This window comes from Nyctereutes procyonoides, unplaced genomic scaffold (assembly GCF_905146905.1).
Source record: "Nyctereutes procyonoides isolate TBG_1078 unplaced genomic scaffold, NYPRO_anot_genome, whole genome shotgun sequence".
In the NCBI taxonomy this organism is placed as follows: Eukaryota; Metazoa; Chordata; class Mammalia; order Carnivora; family Canidae; genus Nyctereutes; species Nyctereutes procyonoides.
Genome location: NW_026575142.1, coordinates 39450323 through 39474967, shown reverse-complemented (window position 1 = coordinate 39474967; position 24645 = coordinate 39450323). Strand labels below are relative to the sequence as shown.

The 24645-nt window shown below is 51.9% G+C and overlaps 2 protein-coding genes across 2 annotated transcripts in view; one reads left to right on the top strand and one right to left on the bottom strand.

Annotated features, from left to right (window-relative positions):
- Positions 1-12969, bottom strand: part of LOC129498440 (protein FAM32A-like) — a 33431-nt gene extending 20462 nt beyond the window's left edge. The window contains exon 1 of the mRNA XM_055307755.1: positions 12874-12969. Coding sequence (XP_055163730.1) covers positions 12874-12969 — 96 coding nt within the window. The remainder of the gene's footprint in view (positions 1-12873) is intronic.
- Positions 12970-21283: 8314 nt separating this feature from the next.
- The window catches only part of ICE1 (interactor of little elongation complex ELL subunit 1), a 58628-nt gene continuing 55266 nt past the window's right edge, over positions 21284-24645 (top strand). The window contains exon 1 of the mRNA XM_055308210.1: positions 21284-21592. Within this exon, the coding sequence (XP_055164185.1) occupies positions 21509-21592 (84 nt within the window). The 5' untranslated portion in view covers positions 21284-21508. The remainder of the gene's footprint in view (positions 21593-24645) is intronic.

Genomic DNA, 24645 nt, shown 5'->3' with positions numbered 1-24645 from the left:
TTCCTCCTGAACCAGTCTCCCCAGCCTGCATAGGCTCCCTATATATGCGTGTGACGGTTGTGCTTTTAACCTTTTAAAATGATACTTGGACAGAAAGTTGGCAAAAATTTATCAGAGTTCTCAATGGATGTGTCTTCTCTGCAATAGTAATATAGCATCTAGGAATGTGCACTTTGGGTGTACTTGGGTGGAAGCAGAAAGAGGGCTGTGAAGAGGTTTGCGCAGCTTTTGTAATGATAGTCAAAGCAAACAAAATAAAACAACCTATACTCTCTCTAAAAAATGAACAAATAGGGATCCCTGGGTGGCGCAGCGGTTTGGCGCCTGCCTTTGGCCCAGGGCGCGATCCTGGAGACCCGGGATCGAATCCCACGTCGGGCTCCTGGTGCATGGAGCCTGCTTCTCCATCTGCCTGTGTCTCTGCCTCTCTCTCCTTCTCTCTCTGTGACTGTCATAAATTAAAAAAAAAAAAAATGAACAAATAAAATCTTTAGAAAAAATTTTTAAAAGGTGGGAGACACCTCAGTGGCTCAGTTGATTGGGCATCTTACTCTTGGATTTAGCTCAGGTCAGGATCTCAGGGCCATTGGATCGAGCCCCACGTTGGGCTCCACACTGAGCACAGAGTCTACTTGTCCCTCCCGCTCTGCTCCTCAACCACCCACTACTCTCTCTCTTAAAAATAAATAAAATCTTTAAAGAGACACCTGGGTGGTTCAGTGTTTGAGCATCTGCCTTTGGCTCAGGGCGTGATCCTAGGGTCCTGGGATTGAGTCCCACATCGGGCTCCCTGCGTGGAGCCTGCTTCTCCCTCTGCCTGTGTCTCTGCCCCTCTCTCTCTGTATCTCAAAAATAAATAAAATCTTTTAAAAAGTCTTTAAAGAAAAAAGTTAATACAAACAAACAACAACAAAAAAAAAAACACCAACTTATATTACTGGTTCTCAACCTTCGGTGATTCAGCCCCTGGAGGACGTTTGGCCACAGATGAAGACAGCTTTGATCATTCCTGGCATCCAGGGGGCAGAGGCCAGGGATGCTGCTCAGCGCTGTGCACAGGCCTGCCCAGCCCAGAGAGCCCAGGGTGCTGGGGCTGAGCCACTCTGACCAAAGTGCACAACTGCGGGGATGAAGTCAAATCAATTAGTGGGATGTTTTGCAGCCATACAGAAAAGCTGTGATTCATATTTATGCTTAGAGTTTTTTGTTGAGTGAAAAAATGATTATAAAATTGTACTTGTGACAGTCACATGGTTAGAAAATATAAATATGTTAATAGAATATATATATATATATATTTGTAGAATATTATCTTTCACATTTTCCACAGAAAGGATGTATTTTATATACCTCCATAGAAAGTAGCATGCAAAAGAAATTCATTATATTTTTATAATCACAAGTGATACTGTCTATTCCTCTACACTTTTTCCAATTTCTCTCTCTCTCTCTCTCTCTCTCTCTCTCTGTATTTGAGCTTTCCTATATGGTGCGCTGATGCCCGGGGGTCCCCTCATTAAGGAGCCTTGTCTCTAAGTGAAGACTCTGTTAAATCTGTAATAATGCTCCTGTCCTGGGGACATGGCCCACTGACTCTCTATCAGCCGGCGCCCTGCCAGGACACACCTGATTGGATAGGCCATCACTTGCACAGAAACCCCCCCACCGGCCCCCACCACCACCAGAGCAGAGGGCTGTGCTGTTGAGCTAGGACAGGCCCCTCCCACATGGCATTTGCTCCCCCAGGAGGGCCCACCTCCGAGCAGCACAGCAAGGAGATGAGGCAGGTCCTGCTGCCTGCCCTTGGCCAGCCCTGTGTGTCCACTCACTGAAGACACAGAGGTGGGGAGACACAGGACTGTCCATCCCAGACCTGCCACCCCACCCTGGCTCTGCCTTCTGGTCCGAAGAATGAATGTGTCGTCCCAGCTGTCTCCAGGGTGTTCTCAGCGCTCCGATCATGTGGAGTTCTTAGGCTTGCGTCTTTTATTCCTTAAGGCCCCATAAATCTTTTCCCAGTCTGCAGCACTTGCAATTTTTGCCTCATTGGTATTGCCCCTGAATGTCTACCCAGGATTGCTATGGGATTGCACACCGGCTGAGTTCAGTGGGTGCTCTGCAACCAGGTGACTGTCACTCTTCACTTCCATTGGGTTGAGCTAGGAGGCATGATTGAGAGAAAAGAACACCTCTGTAAATACCCTCCCTGTCCCAGAACAATCTTTAGCTTAATGTTCTCACTTAAGGATTGAGACCAGGGGTTCTCAGGCTTGGCACCCTGGATGTGTGAGGTGGGATGATTCTGCATGTTGTACGATTTTTCTCAATATTCCTAGCCTCTGTCTACTTGATGCCAGTAGCACTCTCTCTACCCCGAACAGTGTGATAATCAAAAATTTAAAAATGTCACATTACCTGGGGCTCTATTGACCCAGTGGCCAATGGCCTCCACTGGCAGGTGGAGAAGGAACTCCAGAAGCTTCTCTCACCAGTAAAGTCAGAAGCCAAGAACATGGCTGGTCTAAGACTGTATTTGTGAAGAGTTCTTAGTCACACTGACCAGTAAACCATGACTGAAGGAAGCTGTGGCACTTAAGTGTCATAAGTGGTCATCTCTTCATGGTAGAAATAGTAATAACAGGGCATGTGAGTGGCTCAGTCAGTTGAGCATCTTCTTTGGCTCAAGTCATGATCCCAGGAGGGGATCCGTGGGGAGCCTGCTTCTCCCTCTCTCACTCCTCCTGTTCATGCTCTCTTTCACTTTCTGTCAAATAAATAAATAAAATATTTTTTAATAGTAATGACTAGGAACAATTTTCTTAAAAATGGAAGGGTTCATACAGATGTTTAGTAGACACTTAGGTTATGTGATAGATGTACCACGAGGTGACCTTCCCCAATGACTGATGTCCTGTATCATCCCTACCCTTTGAAAGTGAGTAGGGTTTGTGGCTTATTTTGGGTGATAGAATATGGCAGAGGTGATGAGCTGTCACATCCTTGATTATAGACTTTGAGGAAGGGAGACTCTCCCTTGCTCCCTTTGAAGAAGTGAGCTGCCATTTTGTGAGATCACATTAGAAGGCCACGTGACAGAGAACTGTGCAGCCTCTTGGAGCTGATGGTGGTCCCCAGGGGACAACCGGCAGCAAGATGGGGACTTCCATCCTGCGAGCCCTGCCGACAACCTGAGAGGGCTTGGAAGTTGATCTTTCCCCACTTGGGCCTCTGATGAGACCATGACCCTGCCCAAGACCTGACTGCAGCCTGGTGAGACCCAAAGCAGAGGATCTAGCTGGGCTGTGCCCAGACATCTGACTTGCAGAGAGTATGAGATAATTAACATGTGTTGTTTTAAGTCACTGAATTCATGGTGATTTGTTATGTAGCAATAGATTAAAAATGTGGGAAGCTCCCCTCTCCGTTGAGAACATATGAGCCAAAAAACTTCCATAAGTATTCCAGCTATCTCTATATTGAGGGAATAGTGGGCTCTTAATTATCCAAGACCTGATGAATTGGAAACTGTGAATACTTCAGAAGGGAAAAAAGTCTCAGATGCTGGCAGGCCCCTGGCACCCTTGGCCATGCTCATGCCCCTGCTGAGGTTAAACAGTGTCACAGAGCACCAGTGTCACAGAAGGCCATTCTATGGTGGTGGTGGAACAGGGTGAAATGAAGGACATAAGCAAAGAGCTTTGTCAAAACCTCAAACACAACTAAACACCCCTCTCCATTGGCTAATATGAGTGGCTGTTGTTTTTTAACCAGAGAGCATTAGCCTCATTCTGCTCTTTCCACTTTCTAGTTGAGAGTTATTATGACATCTGGTCCTGGAATCATGTGAGCCAATTCCTTAAAATCTCTCCCTTCCCATTCCCTCCCGATACTGTGTATATATGTATATACGTATCTATCCATTTCTCTATCTACCTACCTATCTATCCATCTATCATTCTATCCATCATCTCCTCTTCCTTTATTTTTTCTGGAGGACCTGGTATTAATTAGTTTCATGACCACAGGTGGGACTGTCGAATACTCTCATTTCTCCATCACCTTCAGCTAAGTGTTCGCATCTGGCCCCTTCCCTTCTTCATTTCTTATGGCCCCTTCCACTCAGTGCCAACCCAGACGGTTTCCTCTATCTATCATCGGGTTACACATCCAAGAAAAATGAGTTGTGGATAATCAAGACAGATTGAGGGACATCATTCTGTGGCCACTAACATTGTGTAATTCGTTCAAAAGCCGAGTTAAAAAAAAACTTCAGAGCTTTGTAAGTGTTTGGAATCATCTGTGCAGTTGCTTTCTTTCATTAACAAAGAGTTTTAAGGGCTGAACACCTTGCATGATTGAGAAAGCTGTCTATTATTCAATGAGCTGATGGGGTCAACAAATAGTTGTAGAGGCTCTTCCGGCCTGTGTGCCCCTGAGTTGGAAAGGACACACACATCCTGCCTACAGGCAGCTTTGCAGATAGATGTAATATGATACTTGATTTTAGGTAAAGATATAATAGATACAGTAATAACACTCCTTATTGACTGGCTGCAACTGACCTGAGTGCTTTATGTGAACTGACTCATTGAACTCTTATAAAACCGCTGGAGACGGGTTCTATTTCTATATGCACTTTAAACATGAGAAAACAGAGTATTCATTTCATGTGTCTGCTGTAACAAATTCCCACAAACTCGGTGGCTTGAAACAATACACATTTATTCTCTTACAGCCTGGAGGGCACAGGTCCACAAGCAGGCTAAGATTGAGGTGTCCTGCAGGACGGTTCCTTCTGGACTCCAGAGATTTTTTTTTTTTTTTTTTTTTGCCTTTTTCAGCTTTCAGGACACCTGTATTCCTGGGCTTGTGGCCCCATCCATTGTCTTCACATGGCCGTCTCCTCTTTGCTAGGACTACCTTGACAGTCTTAGATTTGTCTGGAAGGGTTTGGAAAAGGTGACATATTTATGAAGTTTCTAATGTTTCCTTTGAGGCCAGTCTTCCAAGTAGAAGTGGAGCTTGATTACAACTGGTTAAAATCCATGATATAATCCAGTTGACCCCTGAAACAACATGGGTTTGAACCATATGGGTTCACTTATTCATGGATTTTTTTCAATAAGTACAGTAGGGGTGCCTGGCTGGCTGAGTCAGTTAATCTTATGATTTAGGCTCAGATCATGATCTTAGGGTCCTAGGATCCAGCCTGTATCTGTCCTGCTCCTTGCTCAGTGGGAAGCCTGCTTCTCCCTCTCCCTCTGTCCCTCCCTCAGCATGTGCTCTCTTTCTCAAGGAAATATAATCTTTAAACATAAATAAATAATGAAATTACTACAATAGAGTATTATAAATACTTCCTTCCGAGTTTAAGATTTTCTTTTCTCTAGCTTACTTTATTATAAGAACACAGCATATAATACCTGTGACATAGAAGATATGTAATTAACTGTTTATGTTTTCGGTAAAGCTTCCAGTCAACAGTAGGCTATGAGTAGCGATGTTTTAGAGGAGTCAGAGTTATAAGAGGATTTCCAACTGTGCGGGGGTCAGCACCCCTGACCTCTGCATTGTTGAAGGGTCACCTGTGGTTTGGGAGAAACAGACTCAGAAAGCCTTGAGAGCATATACTCATGCAATGTTGTTCACTGTAAATTGAGTGGCTTGGTACCCTTTTAAATTAACATTGGGGAAGTTCCTGAAATTAGCAATAAAGTTATTTGCAAGTTTTATCTTCCTGGGCAAGAGTTATCTAGAGTAGTGACATCAGACTGATTATCAAGACAATGAGTGAGTAAATAGATGTTAATGGTGGTGCCCCGGAGGCTCAGTCAGTTGAGTGTCCATCTTAGGCTCAGGTCCTGGTCCTAGGGTCCTGGAATCCAGCTCCCTTCTCAGCGGGGAGCTGCATCTTCCTCTCCTGCTCCCCCTGCGTGTGCTCCCTCTCTGTCAAATAAACAAATTTTTAAAATCTTAAAAAAAAAATAGATGTTAATGTTGACAGTCAGTTATGTGGGTATAGAGGCTTTGGTTCTCGATACTTGGCCCACCAAAAATTCCTGAATCAAATTAGAGCAGAGCATGCCTCTGGGAGGGCCACACTTCACAGAGAAACCCAGAAGTCCCCCGTGCACACTGAGACAGTCGGCCCAATGGTGAGGACGAGAGGGGGTCGCCTGGGTACCTGGGTAGTTTGCAAGGGAAGCCGCTGTCAGAGCAGAACATTTTCTCTGTATGAGAAAACCCTCACCCTGAATGACTTCCAAGGGTGTGTTCAAGTGACAGAAAGTGTGGAGCTGGAGACAGCAGGGGGACGAATTCTGTAAGTGGCAAGGGCATCTGCCGCAGCCCAGCCACAGACCTGTGCCGCCCACCACCTAACTAGAGGGGTGCCTTCTACACTGAGGGGTGGGTGCACCGGGGCTGAACGCTGGGGTGAGTTCAAACATTGACAAAGTGTGAGCTCTTCTCATTATTTAGAAGAACGGTGTGTGGGGGTGGGGGGAGTGTTTCAGGTAACCGTGTAGACCTGCTTCCAGTGAGATCACAGCCGAGGCAAAAGGCTAGAGAGAAATTCGCAGGTGCTGAAGTTTCGAATGTCATGTGTCTCATAGCTCAGCAGCTGTCCCTTCCTAAGTACCGACCGCTGGGCAGGTATGTTATATTTGCAACTAACTCAACACAGACAAAGATCCTGTCGGGCCATCTTACAGCTGCATGAAGAAGCCTTCCCAGAGGCTGTTTGGCGGAGGCTACATAGTGAGCGCCTAAACCCTAAACTCTAAGCCTCCCCACAATGCCATACTGCCCCTGGCATTTCCAGAAAGCCACAGTTAGGCTTGCTGCTACACTCTGTAGAGCTTGCACACCATGTACCTATAGATACACATGTTCCTCTGGCGTCATCCTGGGACAGAGCATCTCAGCCTGAGAGTGCAGCCCCAGCACCTCCACATCCCAGAGCAGTGCCCCACCTGAGCACATGCTCCATCTGCACTGCTCAGTGAGTAAAAGCAGGGCAGTTAAAAGTTCTAGCATGAGCCTGTAGTGTTGGGGGAGATGCTTACATGAGGAAACTGTGCATTCTACTCTTATAACATAAGGATGCATCATCAAACCTAGGGCAAAATAGGAATTCCCCTTCCAAAAGAATAGGAAAGACTTTCAGATAAGTGAATTAAAAACATAAACTCTGGCAGGAACAAGGATTTTTTTTTTTTTGTCTTCTTTGCTAAATTAGTACCACTTGGGTTCAAAGACGATCGATCATGTTTGTCAAGTTTAAGATTTATCAAGTTCCTTCTGCTTTTCCCAAATTTTAGGTCTGTTACTTAAACATATTTCATAAAGAAAATCACAGTGTCTTCCTCATGTTGCTATTTATCAATGAGAAACAAGGTACTTTATAAATAACACTGCGCTTCGCAGGATTCCTGTTAAGTGAGTCAATATGCATCCCCCCACTTTTTGGGCAGAAAATCTGAAACACAAGCAAAAAATAAATTTTTAAGCACACAAGAAATGCAAAACCAAGTTGAGAGTAGACACAAAGTATTTCCCCGGGCGGTACTTCCCATCCGTCCTTCCCAAGTGTCCGTACCCCTCGTGTGGTTACAAATCAAAGCCTGTCTTATGAGTTGGATTGCCGCATGCATTATGGAAGGCAGTGACTCTGCATCACTCTGTGTTCTAAGGATCTGTGTCCTGTCCACTGAAGAGTACAGAGCAGCTCGAGAGAAGTACCAATGACACACCAGGCAGATGGATGGGGCAAGGTGCTGCTCTGGGCTAGATAAATTAGGGTTGCACCCCCCCCCCCATCCTGTGGGACAGCGGCAGGAAGTGAGAGACAGGAGCACTTGGATGAAGTTCTGTGCAGGAGAGAGACGTTTGGAATGAAAGGTGAGATCATCTAAGGCGTGTGGGGAGTCTGAGGGTTGATTTAATGTTCTAATTGATAATTAAACTTCAGAGAGCTTCCAGAAGGCTGGGGGAGGGCAGGAGAAGAGGATGTTAACTCCCTTCGATGACTGGCCACAGTGACAGGCTTTAAGGACAAGAGAGCAACCTGCTTTAAAAAAGGGCAACTCTTTAAGAGAACTAGTGTGCAAAGCAGTAGAGAGGAGTGGAAGGAGTCCAGGGCGGGGCTGTGTGAGTCAGCAGACACATGGGTGCACACTTTGGTGTGATGAGGCGAAGGAAGGGAAGCAGAGGCAGGAGGAAGGAAGCAGGCGAAGTGTGGGCTGATGGGGAGAATGTGCTGTCGTTGGCAGAAGTCAGGCAGGTGAGCAGGAGCCAGCATCGGGATGGGGTTCGGGAACAGTGTGCCATCCTGCTTCCAAAGCCACATCACGTTAATAAGCAAACTGCAGGAACCACCAGCTATTTTAATAATTTTTTTAATTTTTATTTATTTATGATAGTCAGAGAGAGAGAGAGAGAGAGAGAGAGAGAGAGAGAGAGAGAGGCAGAGACACAGGCAGAGGGAGAAGCAGGCTCCATGCACCGGGAGCCCGATGTGGGATTCGATCCCGGGTCTCCAGGATCGCGCCCTGGGCCAAAGGCAGGCGCCAAACCGCTGCGCCACCCAGGGATCCCTCACCAGCTATTTTAAAACTGACATGGGATCCCTGGGTGCCATGGGTGGCACCTGGGTGGGCTCAGTGGTTGAGCGCCTGCCTTCAGCCTGGGTCGTGATCCTGGAGTCCCGGGATCTAGTCCCACATCAGCCTCCCAGCATGGAGCCTACTTCTCACTCTGCCTCTCTTTGTGTCTCTCATGAATAAATAAATAAAATCTAAAATGAATGAATGAATGAAAAAATAAAATAAATAAAATAAATAAAATAAAATAAAATAAACCAGACTTTGTGCAAAGAACTACGTGCTTCCATTAGGGTCAAAGCAGGAGCAGGCAGTCTGTGCCCCGGACTGCATGAATAAGCCTGGAAGGCCTTTCTTAGGATCTGTGTCCACCACCCAAAGGAAGGTGAGGCAGGGTGAGGCCACCACTGGAATCCTGCTTCAGGAACACACAGGCTTAGATGCATTCCAGGTGCCAGAAAGCTGCCTGTGGGGTGCAGCAGGTGAGGCCCCCGAGACAGCAGGTTGCGGCTGCAGAAACCCAGCATCTCTGCACTGTGTGTCAGCTGCACTGGCCTAGGCGGTTGCGGGGTGGGCACCCTTGTCCCCTGCCTGACAGCCTTCCCACGACAGTGGCTGCTTCTCAGACGGTAACCTCCATGCAGGACGTAACCTCCATGCAGGACGGAGCTGGAATGGAATGATAGAAACCCCCTCTCGACCCTTGACCTCTGGGAAGGCACCTGAGGGAAAGTCTTGAATTGACCTTAAGTACGGATCTGCCAAATGGGCCCCAACTCAGTACCTACACACACCATTGCACTCCAAACCTTCCATACCACTGGGAGGACACCTAGTGCTCCTGCACAACTTAACAGGTTTATTCTTCATACAAATGGGAAGTAATTCCATCTTCTCTGCAGAAGGGAAGAAAGAAACCTGTGCTTAAATATTTAATTTTTTCCCTCATCAACCATAAAATGCCTCACTGGATAGAAAATCACTTCTTTACCTGAAATTCAGAATATAACAACAAATTCAACAGGATACATCCAAAAGACCTTGGGGGGGGGGGTGGATCATACCTCCCTGTCTGTTTTTCAGTGAAGAACATTAGTTATGTTTTTTTTTTTTTTTCATCCTAGTATATGTTGAATGATGGTCTCCAGTTCTTGGAGCATCCGCCACAGATCTGGAATGTAGTGTTCAAGTGTAGCACCATTTTTCTTTATGGCAGGGTTTGAAGATGAGCCCAAAGGGAAAGTTCTGGCCAAAGATGTTTGGTGTCATTTTGTTTAAATTTCAAAAAATTGCTAGACACTTCTTCTAAATGAAAGATACTCCCCCCCCCCTTTCTTGGCAAAAATTTTCTGCCTGGACAAATTACAGAATGTGCTATATTCTCATGATCTTAGAATACAACCATTCCAACCCACAATCTGAATCATCAATTTCAGAAATAAGTTTTGATAACCATGGCTTCTTAAGGCTTCTTAAGAAATGCAAAAACATTGCTTTTCAAAAACTTTTTGTGACACCGAGGTCCCGATAATTTTACTATGTGCTTCTTCCAAGAGATAGGTAAACAACCTCTTTTAAGTTTCATACATTTTGGAATGGACACATCCTTGACTTTCCTCTCCTGTGCCAATTCTTCCTTCCCAGTTGGGGAGAGGACACCCAGCACCCCTCTATTTCCATATGACTGCCAGAACAAAAGGTTTTAATGTAAGTCAGATAACACCTTTCCATTTTTTAAAACTCCTAATGTCTGCTCTTTGCATTAAAATCTAAAACATTTCCACCCCAGCTTACAAGACCCCATGTTAGGGGTCTGGGTCTGTGCCACCCTCATCCCTTCGAGTAATTAATACCAAGTGGCTTTTTGCTCTCCATACTCCAGACCCTGAGCTGATTTCTGATGCTTTGATATGCCAAATTCACTCCTGATTTGGAGACTTTCTGTTGTTACTCCCACTGTCTGCAACTTTCTGTTCTTTTTTTTTTTTTAAATAACTTTATATTTTAGAGCATTTTTAGGTTCACAGCAAAATAGAGTGGAAGGGTGGAGTCCCCACGTGCCCCTGCCCCCACACTGTGCATAGCCTCTGTCACTGTCGGCATTCAGATGGTACACGTGTTATCGAGGGTGAGCGTGCACCGATACATCATCACGCAAGCCCATGGTGTGCATCAGGGGCCACTCTTGATGTTGTACATTGCATAGATTCTAGTAAATGTATGCTGGCATGTGTGTGTCATTACAGTACCACGCAGAATAGTTTCACTGCCCTGAAAATCCTCCCTGCCTCACGTGTTCATCCCTCTTCCTGATCCCAACCCCTGACGACCGCTGATCTTTTTTACCATCTTCACAGTTTTGCCCTTTCCAGAACGTCACCAAGGTGGAATCAGACAATGTGGAGCCTTGTCCGGCTGGCTTCTGACAGTCTAAGGCTCCTCTGTGTCTTTTCATGGCTTCATAGCTCATTTCTTTGTACCCCTGAATAATATCCCACTCTTTGGATGGACCCCAGGTTATCTGTTTACCTACTGAAGGACATGTTGCTCACCTCCAAGTTTTGACAGTTTTTAATAAAGCTGCTACCAAGTGTGTGCAGGCTTTCATGTGGAGCAAGTCTTCAACTCATTTGGTTAAATACCAAGGCATGCGATTGCTGGAGGTCTTGGTTCTTAATCTCACTAGGTTTATACTTTCATTCAGATGAATAGCCATTTGTTTATTTGCTCAGGGATTCTTTCAGCAACTATTTGTCAACTGCCTGCCTCAGGTGAGGCATGGTCCAGGACTAAGGGTGTGGGGAGAAGGGAAGGAGCGAAGGGTGGGTATCTCCTCCACGAAGCATGGGTCCAGCACTGGGAAGCCCTCCACAAATGGGTGTTGGCAGGTGCTGCTGAGAGCTCAGAAGACGAGGAGTCACGGAAAGAGAGATGGCCCAAACTCGCTGACTTGGAGAGATCTGTGGTCACAGGACATTGCAGCAGGGACATGAATGGGGTAGGGAGAGAGGTCGGCAGATATGGTGCGGGGGGGGGAGAACATTCTGTGAGAAGGGAGAGTAATACAAAGAGTCAGGGGGTGCCTGGTGTCCCTCTGCAGCCCAAGGCCCCCACCCACAATGGGATGCATGCGGAAGAGGGGTGGGAACAAGAACAGGTCTTCCAGGAAGATTGTGATTTTTCCCCACTCTCTTGGTCCAGAGAGGAGTCTGCTCTGGTTTATGTTTGAAAGCATCACTTAAAAAAAAAAAAAAAAAAAAAAAAAGCATCACTTGCATGAGCATGTGGGACAGACGTGAGACAGAGGGGTGGGAGGGGTGGGGGCCGCAGGTGCTTTGACTGTGTGGCTGCCCAGCTGCTGGGGAGCTGGACGAGGCATGAGGGATACTCCCCAGCTCTGGGCCCTGGACGTGCAGAACGTGCTGCCCTGCAATTCAGCGAGCTGGGGAATGTTCAGGATGCCTGTCGCACATGGCAGGAGAGAGCACATGTTCCCTGAGCACCTGCCTCTAGAGTCTAGGCCAGAGGCCCAGGCAAAAACGGGTCCTGCAAGCCACACACCCAGGGTTGGGTAGGAAGTGAGGGAGAGAGAGTCGAAGGCTGAGCTCTGGGGCTGGGGATGCTGACGGGGCAGGGGGGCAAGCAAGAGAGCTGAGAGGGAGCAGCCTGCACAGGGGGGTGTCCAGCCCGAGGGTCCCAGGCCCCTGAGGACACAGGATCAGGGAGGAAGGGTGACAGCACCGTAACCAAGGTGCTGTGAGCCCTGCCAGCACCTGGCCAACATGCAGGTCCCCCAGCTTTACTAATCTGTCTTTCCCTGGGCCCAGGGAAAACACCTGCAGGGCTTTTCTGGGTCCCTGGAAAGTGTCTGTACCGTATTCTCAGGAGGAGGTCCAACATGAGGAATGACAAAGGAAGAGCTCCATGGGTTTACACTGTGGTCAAGGTTACAGACGTGTTTCATTGGATCCTTTTCCAGGAAAAAATAAAAAACAAAACTCTCCCTTGACTCCATATTCTCCCTTCCAGGCACCAAGAAAATTTAAAAGTGACTGCTGAGATGCAGAGCAGTGGTTCCTCCCCCCAGGACAAGAGGCAGAGCCCGAAGAGTTGCAGCGATCGCGGTGGTCCGGGAGCTCCTGGCCCGGGTCGAGTGCGAGGCTGCGCGGGGCAGTACCCCAAAGCCCCAGCTCCGGGAGCCCCAGGACACCTGCCAGGAGCGGCCACAGGCTCCAGGCCCTCCCGCAGAGCCCGGGGAAAGTGCCCTCACCAAGCTCACGAACACACGAAAGTTTTCCTCTGTGTGGCGCCCACAGCCGATGGGCCAGCCTGGGGCGGGCCCCAAAAGGGCTTCCGCAGACCTCATCGTCCAATGATAAAAAGATGACAGTGTAGGGTGATGACAGTCGAGGACGTGGCGGCCGGTTCAGTATAACGGAGGAGGCGGCCCTTCCCGGTGCCGTGAGCGGGGGACGGGTGCTCGGGGAGGGGAACAGCAGGCAGGGCAGACACAGTGGGTGCTGGGGGGCGGGGCACGTGAGGACGCAGGACACGGGCAGAAGCCGTGGGACCCACTGTTAGGCACTGAGGATGCACAGTGGAAGCAGGTGGAGGATAGCCCGGGAGCACAGCGCGCAGAGACCATGGGATAGGGCACCGTCTCCGAGGACGGTAGTTGAACAGGGACTGCCCGGGACCCCCTGAAGCCCACGGGCAGAGGTGTGCAGAGGGCTGGACGGGAGGAGGTGGCGCGGACCCCCCAAGCTGCTCCCCGGACATGGAGGGGCCTCCCACCGGGGGATGGCTCCCCGGGGCCTGGTGCGGCTGTTTCTAGGCAGCGGCTGGGATCCCCAGAAAGTAGAACAAGGAGCGGGTCTTTACGGGAGCACTGGTCCTCAGACCGGGTCCAGTAGAGAGCCCTCCTCACACTTGCCTCAAAGGACCAGGGGGTCAGATGTAAACTGCAGGCAGGTGCCAGCAGCTGGCCATAGGGTAAGGGCACCTCTGTGCCTCAGTCGGTTAAACATCTGCCTTCGGCTCATGATCCCAGGGTGCTGGATGGAGCCCCATGTCCTGCTTAGCTGGGAGTCTGCTTCTCCCTCTGCCTCTGCTGCTCTTCCTGCTTGTGCCCACTGTCCCTGTCAAATAAATAATATCTATATATGTATGTATATATAAAATGTAATTAATATATATTATGTAATAAATATATAATGTAATAAATATATATATTATGTAATAAATATATATATAAAGATAAGGGCATCTCTTCGCACGGCTCTCTGGTGAAGTCTGCCCGGCTCCTATCACCTTGGCCTCGAGGTGGTAAGGTTCTTTACAAGGCGTCTGACTTGGAAATGTCCTGGTGGACTTCCTAGGAGCAAAGCCTCCCTCAGGAGGCCTTGGCTCTGACTCTGGCAGAGGCTCCCATTTCTCCTGGGAGTGCCATCCTTCCATGAGGTGGCATCTTGGGGGAGCCCCACTAGCAGATCTGCTCTGGCAGCAGTGGGCATGAGGAGACAGTGGCTGCCTCTTGTTCTGACCCAACGCCAGCGACACTCTGAGGCCTCTTCTCAACGAGGGCCTGACTCCAGGGCTTCTATGCTCATCTCTGCATTGTGTGGCTTTCTTCCCCCCTTTTATAAGATTTTATTTATTTACGAGAGAGAGAGAGAGAGAGAGAGGGAGAGAAAGAAAGAAAGAGAGCACACAGAGGGAGAGTGAGTAGCAGACTCACCATCAAGCAGGGAGTCCCATGCAGGGCTGGATCCCTGGACTGCAGGATCATGACCTGAGCTGAAGGCAGAAGCTTCACCAATGAGCCCCCCGGGCGCCCTGTCCCAATCTTATCAAGAGTCCCACTGAGTCTATTTAACCAGAACCCCCCCCCCACCCTCAATATCTGACCCTCATGAAGCCTAATCCACTGTTCCCTAGAGACATCCCGTTGGCTGTCTCTGACAAACATCCTGTTAGGTCAGTTTTGCCTGAAGCCCCCTTCCCCCGCCCCCACAGTGTTCCTTCCTAGAAACATTCCATTTCTTACGTCATGGGCACGGGATGTTGTATACACAGATGAATCACTGAACTCTGCCTATGAAACTAATAATACACTATATGTTAATTGAATGTAAATAAAATAAAATTAAAGAAAAAAAAAGAAAAAGAAACGTTCCATTCCTGGGCTGCTTCCTGGGGTCACTCGGCAGTTGTCCCAGGGCTTCCTAGAGCCTTATGATCATAGCCCCGGGAGAGACGAGTAACAAAGAGCACAGGCGGTAAAGGTCCTGTGTAACCAAAATCATGAAGGGCCTGGACAGACAGAGAGAGAAGCATGAGGCCGGGAATCAGAGTTTGGTGAGGGTGGGGAATCAGTCAGTGCCCCTGGACTGGCGGGTGGCCTGGGAGGAGGGGAGACCCCGTGGGGCAGGAGGCTGGGAGCAGGTCAGGCTGGGAGGGTGGGAGCAGGGCCCCTTCCCAGTGCACCATCCACTCTCCAGGGCTCATTCTTGCTCTCGAGCTTTGCTGTTGGCATTTAAAAAGCTTTACTATGCCTTGAACAAGGGGCCTGGTGTTCATCCTGCACTGGGCCCCACAAATTGTCCAGCTGGTGTTGGTGCTGGAAGCAGCTGGAAGTTGGCTGGGCCTGTGTTGCAGGTGCTTTTTAGAAGCCAGCCTGGTGGTGAGGCTGACAGAGCCACTGCGGAGGAATGGAGGAAGAAAGCTGCACGAGGGCAGGGACGTGTGTCCTGCGCCCCCTCCCTGAGGCTTGCTGTGGGCCTGCTCCAGTCTCTGGCACATGTTCTCACCCAGTGATGTTTGCTGCATGATGAATGAATACTGGGAAAGAGAAGACAAGGTGAATGGCCCCTGTCTCTGGTCTCCGTGAACACAGGTGAGCAGGAACCAGGCCCATGTTAAAGGAGGCGCAGCACAGGGACCTGGCAGGAAAAACCTCTTGGACGGCTCTCAGGTGGACGTGGGGAGACGCAGGAGGGCACTGGGTGGGTGGAGGTGCGGGAGAGCCCAGGGAACCCTCAGACGGGAGGTGCTGGGGTGTTAGGCCAAGTTTGGGGAAGAGCCAGGTGGAGGCCCCGAAGGGCGCAGAGGCAGGTGTAGCTGCTGTGTGGCTCTGGGGATGCATCTCTGCCACTTCCTCCCTGTGATGTGGGAGACAAGCGCTTCATCACTCTGACTCTCCGCTCGTTTGCTTCTACACTAACAGCCACTTAAAGCTGCCGAAGAGCACACTTGTCCCCTTGCCGAGCAGGTGCTCCCAGCACCCCGCACCGCCTGTGGCTCTGAGCTTTAGGAACACAGTTTGGGCAGGTGGCCACTCCCGGCTCACGTTCCGGGGAGGAGGAGGACAGGGGGCAAGGCAAGGCTTGGCTCGAGTTCGGCCCCTTCACATCGCTCACATTTATCTACTTTCTGGGACAAGTGGGGTAGTGTTGCAAAGGAAATACAAGAGCCGTATGTGAGGGGCAGGTGGGCTGAGGCCCAGACCAGGGGAATGAGCCGGCCCCAGATCTGGAGGATAGTGGGGGTGAGTGACAAAGCATGGTGTGGGCCAGATCCAGGGGAGCCATGCGGGCTGTGGAAGGGGGTCCCGACTTTGTTTCTGCTGCAGTGGAGACGGAGCATTGAATCCGGAGCCTGTCCACCTCTCCTCTCGGTGGCATCACTGTCATGAGCAGCTGGATGCCACTTGTGGCTGGTGGTGAAGGGGGGAGAGCTCGCAGTGAGGGGTTCCCTGGCCATTGGAGCTGGAGGTCCTTGGAGGGTGGTAGCAGCTGTGGGGCCGGGGGGGGGGCGGGTGGAGATGGGACCGCAGGGCCTGATGATGCTCAGCTGCGCGGAGTGGCAGGGGTGGGAGGGTAAAAGGAAGAGTGGGAATGGTACCAAAATAAGACAATAAAATGAGACTTGCAGGGGAGCCTGGGTAGCCAGTCGGTTGAGCATTTGACTTCCGCTCGGGTCATGACCTCAGGGTCTTGGGATTGAGTCCCACATTGGGCTCCCTGCTCAGTGTGAAGCCTGCTCAAGATTCTCGCTGCCTCCCCCTCTGTCCATCCCCACCCTGCCCCCCACCTCTGCTTGCACACACACTTGGTCTCTCTCTCCAAAGTAAATAAACAAATCTTAAAAAAGAAAAATGAGACATGCAGAAGAATCCCAGGGAGGTCCCTAGAGCAGGTGCGCGGGCATGAGCCTTGAACTGCAGGATGTGCAGCCTGGGACGCCAAGTGCCACCCCGCAGGGTGGCGGCCTAGAGCGGCCTGGTGTGCAGGCCAGGAACCTGGTGCCTGCTGCTAGGGGCATCGTGGAGGGGGGCACACAGCGCATGTAAAGCAGATGTGCAAGGGCACCACTGGGCACAGCCCTCATGAAGGTGCCCTGCTGAGGGTCCCGCCACCAGTTCCTGCGACTCCGGCTCCCTGGGGCCTCTCACCCTGGACCACGGTCTGGGCCCGGGGGCCTCACAGACGCTTCCCAGCAACACAAAATGCAGCACAAGTTACGGTCGCTTAGCTCCTCTCAGATGCCAGTGGGAGGGGTCGGGGAGACAGAGGCATAGTGGGCTCTGGCCTCCAGCATCTCCAGCACCCCCTCCCCCCGAAAAGGCTCCAGGGCTGGGCTGGGAGGAGAGGCCATGAGGAGACAGCTTGTGGTTGGTTCTGCTGTGACTCGGGTTCACGAACTGCTCAGGTCAGAGGACGAGCTGCACAGCCGGGCGACTGAGGGGAGTCCCTGCTTGCAGCCCTGCGGGGACCTCCCATCCCGCGAGAAGCTCCTATCGCCCCTCAGCCTGCAAGTAACAAGGGAAGAGGATGGGGTGAGCAAACCGTGGACACTCGGAGGATGTGCCACCCGAGCTCCAACTCAGGCATCCGAGGAGGGGGACTGCTGGGTTGGCCTGGGTCTCTGCGCTCGGACGCGGGGTCCCGTGTCAGTCTGGTTCTGCAAATGTCAGAGAAACTGGGGATAAAATCAGATGTGGCCTGGGGCACAGCAAGGATGAGAGACCCGGACAGGACCCGGAATTCAACGGGAGGAGAGGGGAAGCGGAGGCGGACCAGTGCCCTGCTCTCCACAGGGCCTGCCGGACCCCAGCGGGCAAGGTGGCCACGTGGCTCCACAGTCCCAGTATCACAGGGCAGGGTATGCAAGGGGGGGGGGACAGGCTCAGTGCCCTGGGGTGCATCTCTGTTCCCACCGGCAGGTGGTGGAGAGCCTGGGCAGGTCTTAGGAGCCAGGCCGCTGCTGTGGACGCTCAACCAGAATGTAGTTGCAAGCTAGTTGCAGGGGTGCCAGGGAGGTCTCGAATCCCTCAGAGAAACTGAAACACTTCCCTGAGCAGCGGACCCCAGGATGGGGGGAAGGCAGCCCCTCTCCAGCTGCGCTTCTCCTGAGGGGGGTGTGTGGGAGCCACGTTTTACTTCCGGCTGTCTGCTTCCACTCTGCCTCGGTCCTGGGCATCTTGAACACCTGCTAGGCATCTTACGTGCCTCCTGGCCATCCTCTTGGGGCCCGGACAGCTTCCACCTGGACGCCTGCAGGATCTAGTGCACAGAATACCCTCACTTTTGTCCAAAGCCGACATGTGGCTTTCTTCTGGTGTGCCCCACCCCACTCCCCACGGCCTCGGGCATCTCCCACCACTGGCCTTCCCGGGTTCCCACTGAGTCACGCCAGGCCACATGTCTAGCTTGGAGCCGCTCACCCCACACTTCTTCTCCCTCCTCCCTCTCCTGCCCTCTTCTTTAGGAGGGGTGGGGGCTGCACCGTGCACACCAACGCTCCCTAACAGAATCCTGTCTCCCTCACCTCTCCTCTCCGAGACTGCTACCTCCCTTCTCCAGATCCCAGAAGCCACAGGAAGCATTTCAGGTGACAAGCTGTTACAGCTGCTTGGTGATCACAAAATACCCCACAAGGGAAGTGAACGTGTGCTCCCGAAGAGGGCCGCACAACTGTGAGAGTCCTTTAAAATTGTGCTTCATCCTTAACAGTCACACCGGTTTTGTGCTCTATTGCAGATGATGCTTGTAGGAAATGGATTCTTCTGCTTTCCGAGTGAGCTCCATCCTCCCTAAAGTCCATTTGTGTCCAACACACAGGGAAAGACTGGCATCCTGTGGCCATTTGTTAGCATTACATCGCAGGTCTGGAAATGCACAGGGCTTCATCAAATTCGGACTCCATAGAATGTATAGAGGAGTTTTAAGATAAATAATGCAACGTAGTTTATTCTTATTATGGAAAGTGCATCAAATGAGAGGAAGGCGCTTCATGAAGCAAAACACAGGAACTTCTAGGCAACAAATCGTTTTCCATTCTGAGTATGTATGATAGTAATCTCCTTGGCCTCTGGACCAGATCTATTAACTGTTTCAGTGGAAGCACGTATTAATAAATTAAATCATCAGTTTATGTCACGTCTTAGTTATGTGACATCCTAAAGCTTTAGTTTGGAGAAGTTACTGAGAGAGCACCTGGGAGGTCCTGAAGCAAAACCTGAGACTTTTAGGGTCCGATCCTCTGAACTGTGGACTGGACTCCACAGGGAGTCCCCACATCAGAAGCCGGAATCTAGACTTCCCTCCAGGTGTGAGGACACAGGCAGAAAAATGCAACGTTTTTCTTGGAAGTGTGATGAGAAAAATGATTTTTTTGAAAAAAACTGAAAACTCCAAACCAAAACACCACAAACTACTTTTGTGAGTAGGCTAAGGATACATTTGTTTTCCAAGATGGATGATGCCATCAATCACCTGTTACTTAACTAACTCTCTGCCTAGGAGGTGCCTTGCACCTGGCCCCGTCCTGGTCACTTTTCACTTGAACGGCAGCTAATCCTCTGTAAGACAACAGCAGCTCAAATTGGTCACTTGCTGGAGAATTTAAAGCCGGGTGTGTGGTTCCAAATGGACCGTTCACCACTGTCTGCAGTATAGACACCTGCTTGTTTCCATCACAATGAGGAACAGCTGTGGCTCCCCACGTGGGAAAGGGGGAAACGTAGTTTTCAGCGCTCCTTGATCAGTGGCCCACCTCAACTCCCATTATACCTATGACGTGTGTCTTTGTACAGTCTGCAACCTAAGAGTGAGTTTTACGGTTTTTTTTTTTTAAAGACTTTTCAAGTAACCTCTACATCCAACCTGGGGCTTGAACTCAGGACCTCCAGATCAAGTGTCACACGCGCTCCACGGACCGAGCCGGTGGCGGGGGGGGGGGGGGGGAGTATGTTTTGTTCTTAAAAGTGGTTCTTTACAAACCAAAACTATCGACAAATATGCGCAGAGATCTGTAGGGCCCCCGAATCCTAAAATCATCACCACGCGGCTCTTTACAGCGTTTGCTTGCCCTGCGCTACACATAGATTTTTTGCTTCTTTCGCTCGATGTCGGAAGCACCGGCTTGAGGAAGGTCGTGGTAGAAACAAATGCACTTTCGTCCTCGGACGCGGGCGCGGATTCTTTTTGACCTTCGATTACTTGCAGCAAATTTGGTGGACTCGGACATTCACTGAGCACCTACTGTGCACGGCCCTTCACAAGGTTTAAAAGGAAAACGGGGAGGTCTAAGAGGACGTGAAAATCACTGTGGTCCAAGTCAAAATGTGGGTGTCACAAAAAATCAGTGCGGAAAAGGCGGGTGTCACGTAGGGTGGTGGAGGTAAAACGCGGGCCCTGGGTGGCCGGCGGGTGACAGCGGATGGAGCTGGGAGGAGGCCGTCCGACCCGGGCGCAGGCGGCGGCCACCAGGCCAGGAGGCCGGGAGGGCAGAGGAGGGCTCCAGCCGCGCTGGGGGCGGGCGGGGACCAACTACTAATCTGGAAAAAACCTCCAGTTACTTGGGGAACCTTGAATCACAGGGCAGTTCCCCTGGAACCTACGTGTTTGGGATCAGAATCCGGAAACGGGAGGTCACCGGGCCTCCTCGAGGGTCCCGCGCGGCCCAGGCACGCCGCTCCTTCCCCTCGCCGGTACCGGGCCCCCCGGGTCCCCCGCCCCGGACCCCTCGCTCCGCAGCCCGAGCCCAGCCAACACTCCGGAAGGAGCCGCTCAGGTCCGCAGGTGCGCCGGCGGGCGGGATGCCGGGATCTGGACCTTACACGGCGGCGCGGGGCAGGGCGGGCGACCGCGCGGTCCTCCGAGGACGGCGGGGGCGGGTGACGGGAGAATCCCCGCGCGCTCCGGGGGGTCGCGCCCGAGCCGCCCCCGCGGCGGCTGGTTTCCTCCCCCGTCCGGAGGCACGCAGGCGGCTTGGAGGTGGCCGGGCCCCACGGCCCGCGGCACCCGCCGGACTGGCGCGGAGCGGTTCCCTCCGGTCACAAGCCGCACACTTGCCCGCCGGGTGCGGGTCCTTCCGGGCCGGCGGGCGCCCGAGTGACGTCACCCGAGGTCTCCGCCCCCTGGCTGGCGGCTGTGGGTGTCTATGGAAAGTCTGTCCCACCCAAGCCGGCAATGGAAGAGTCGCCGCCTAGACAGCGCAAGGGGTGCACCTTCGAGGCCGTTGGTCTCCCTGGCTTTTCCCGTGCGGGCGCCTCTCCGGCCGTGCCGGCCCGGCTCCCCTGCCCATTCCGCTCAGGCGGCGCCGCGGGCAGCCCCGGGCCGCGGCGGGGGGCGGGGCGAGCTAGGGCGGGGCGGGGTCCTGGCTGGGCGGTGTCGCGCTCGGGGGCCGCGCCGGGTCGCATTTCTCTCCAGTGCCCGAGGCGGCTCCGGTCGGGAGAGCCTTTCGCCACCTCCACGGGGACCTCTGTGCACGGATGGACCCGCCCGGACCCGGCGGGAAGCGGCCTGGCAGGCGGCGGCCCCGGCAGCGTCAGCAGAGGGAGGACAGGGCCGAGGCCGCGGGTCCCTGAGGCGCGCGGGCCCACGGGGCCCGGCGTTGGCACCATGATGCCGGGCGAGACCCACTCGGCGGCGCCCGGGACGGCGGCGGACCTGTCGCGGTGTCAGGGCTGCGCCTCCCTGCAGCAGGTGCGGGCCTCCCCGGGCCGGGCGCGGGGCTGGGGGTCCGGCGCCGCGGCGGGAGCCCCCTCCTCCCCTCCCGCTCCCCTTTACTGCGGCTGCTTGGGGAAACGCCTCCTTTGCTTTATTCGGGCGCGCAGCCCGGGGATCCTCTGCCAGGATGCAGTGGTGGTGCGGGGCGCGCGAGCGAGTGCTGGGGGCCCTTCCTTCACGTACCCAGCCCCGGGGCTCCCCGGGGTGACTTTGAGGTCCACGGGTGACGGGCCAAATGCCGGGGAAGCTGCCCCTCTCTGCGACCTTTTTTATTGCCCTGGCTCATCCCGAGATACTTGCCTGGAGGCGCGACGTGCAGGTTGGCCGGGAGGGCCGTTCTTCAATGAAAGGCTTGCGGTTCCCGCAAGTTTCTAACCGCAGAATGGACTGTTGTGTGCAGCACGGAAGAGGCGTTGCTGCTGTCTGGCTCCAGGTCCTCCGAGGTAGAGGGAATAGGCCCAGGGTCTCGTTGCCGTCGGGAGTCTCTTAACCTCCAGGGTCGGTGCCTTTGACGGCAAAGAGGGACGCAGCCCTGCCTGCAGGAGTGCGTTAAATTATCGATCGCCCTTTCTGCCCAGGGGTCCCGGCAGCAGGGTCACAGGGGTGAACAGAGTGGATGGCCTGCTCCTGAAAGTCAGACACGTGTGCAAATAAGACCTTAGAAGATTTTAAGTATTCCAGAGAAAGTAGGGGAGGAGTTGGAATGGGGGGTCTTGGCTTTTGGGATATTCTGGGGGGACGGGAGGTGGGGAGAGCTGAATGTTGAGCACAAGAGGTGTGGGAGGACCTCCCTCCACGGACGGATTAACAGGTGGGACCGTTATGGGGTGAGGAGAAGCAGAACAGTGTGGGGTTGGTGTGAGCAGGGTGCAGAGGGGAGGGTGGCTGCCCAGATGGGACCAGAAAGGGATGTAGGCCATGCACACCATCAAAATAAGCTGGGCGGGCTGTTGTTTAAGTGCATTGTCTGTGAACTGATCCCAGGTGTTCTCAGTGTTGAGAGCGGGGGACATAGAAAGGGAGTCACGCACCGGCACCCTGGATGGAAGGGAACTGGTGGTAGAACTGTCCGGGCTGCGCTGTATACGCATCTGTAATATGCTTTTACTCTTTTTCATCAAGACCCCAGGAACATGAGTGAAGTTCTCCTGAATCTGTAATAAGATTATTCTTTGTGCCAGTCTCATCCAACAAGTATTTGTAGGTCACCTGCTGTGTTTGAGGCAGTGTGATTATAGCAGCAGGAAAAGAGGCAAGCATCCTTGATCTCTTGGAGCCTTCATTTTAGGAGGTGGGAGGAAGAGACAGGCAAACAAGTCACATGAGAAGATGATAAATATGTCAGAAATTGAGCGAATAAGGTGTCAAGAACAAATGGGCAAGGAAGGGGCCACTGGCTGGTGGAATCTATGTAGGAAGTCCTGGGAAGGCCTTTCTGAAAAGGTTATATTTGAGCAAAAGGGGTGAGAGAATAAGCTCTGGAGATACCTTGGGAGCAGAGCATCGCATACAGTAGGTGTGGAGCCTGACATGGGCGTGCTGGGCGTGCTGGGTGTGCTTGGGCAAAGCACGGTGGCCAGTGTAGATGTCTTAGTCTCTTCTGGGCTGCTGTAACAAAATGTCATAGACTGGGTGGCTTATGAGTCCTAGGAACTTATTCCTCCTAGTTCTGTTGACTGGGAGGTCCTAGATCCAAGCACGGGCAGATCTGGCATCTCAGGAGGGCCGGGTTCCTAGTTTGTGACTGTCTGGCCCTGCCCTCCCCTGGTGGAAGGGGGAAAGCGGGCTTTTGTAAAGAGCCCAAATCCCATTCATGAGGGCTCTGCCCTCATGACCTAATCCCCTCCCAAAGGTGTCACACTTTTGTTGTTGGCCGCCCACATGGGATTAGGTTTAAATATACAAATTTGGGGAGGGAGCACAAAAACAATTTCTAGCAGTCAGGACGTCTGAAGAAATCAGAAGGAGAAGGGTCTGAGGTGTGGGCTCTTAGAGACCACTGCAAAGGATTTGGCTTTTACTCTGCAAAGGAGGGTGAGCTGTCAGAGGCTTTTGTGAAGAATAACTGGCGTGAATTATGCTTTTCAGTTGGGAATCTGGTCATTCTCCAAAAACCTGGCCTACCCGTGGTAGTCCTCATCTCAGCTAAAAGTAGCCACTGCATCTCTGGTGGTTTAGGCCAGAAACTAGGTGTCATCCTTGGTGCCTGTCTTTCTCTCACATCCTGCGTCCATCTGTCCGCTGATTCCCTTGACTTCACCTTCCCTATCCATCCCTCCTCACTCTTGCCCGCTGCTTCCAGTCTTGTGTGAACCTGTGTGATCTCTGGCCCAGGGATTCATGCTTCAGCCTCCAGAGAACTCCCCCTCTCTTCCACCGTTGCTGCAGTCTTGCTATTGGTTCTCAGAATAGCAGTGGGAGGAATCCTGTTAGATCATTCCGCCAGGCGTATGCAGGTTTGTTCCACGAGGGGCAAGATCATTAGGATGGGGGCTTGTGGTCTATTCACAGGTATTCCTCTACCCTTGTAGGGCACGAGCAGCGCAGGCAGCAGTAGAGGAATGGGCCTGGCTGGGCTCCAGGGAAACTGGATTTACAAAAGCAGGGCCTGCCTTCGCAGACCTCTTCCCTAGGTCAGGATACTCCACTGCATTGGGGCTTTTGCCTGGAACGTTTTTTAGGGGAAGAGAATGATTACTTAGCTGTAGAGTCTTGAACAAGTCTTTAATTTTGCAAAGGAATGCTGGAAAAACAGGTTTGTGGCACATTATTGAAGATCTTGAATAGTAACCCCCTTCAAGTTTTATACTTTTGTCAGAAGGAGTAGAGAAAGGTTTTGCACAATTACCAGTGGTGTTTTTGGTAAAAATAGCAGGTGGCGATGTACAGGTTGGATGAGAGGAGTGCATCTAGCTCTGGAACCTTATTTTATTAATGCACGCTAGTGATAACAAAAGTCTGGGTGAAACAAAAGCTTCCTGGGAATGGGAATAAAAAAGCAAAAGGGTCCAGATATGAGAAGCTACAAA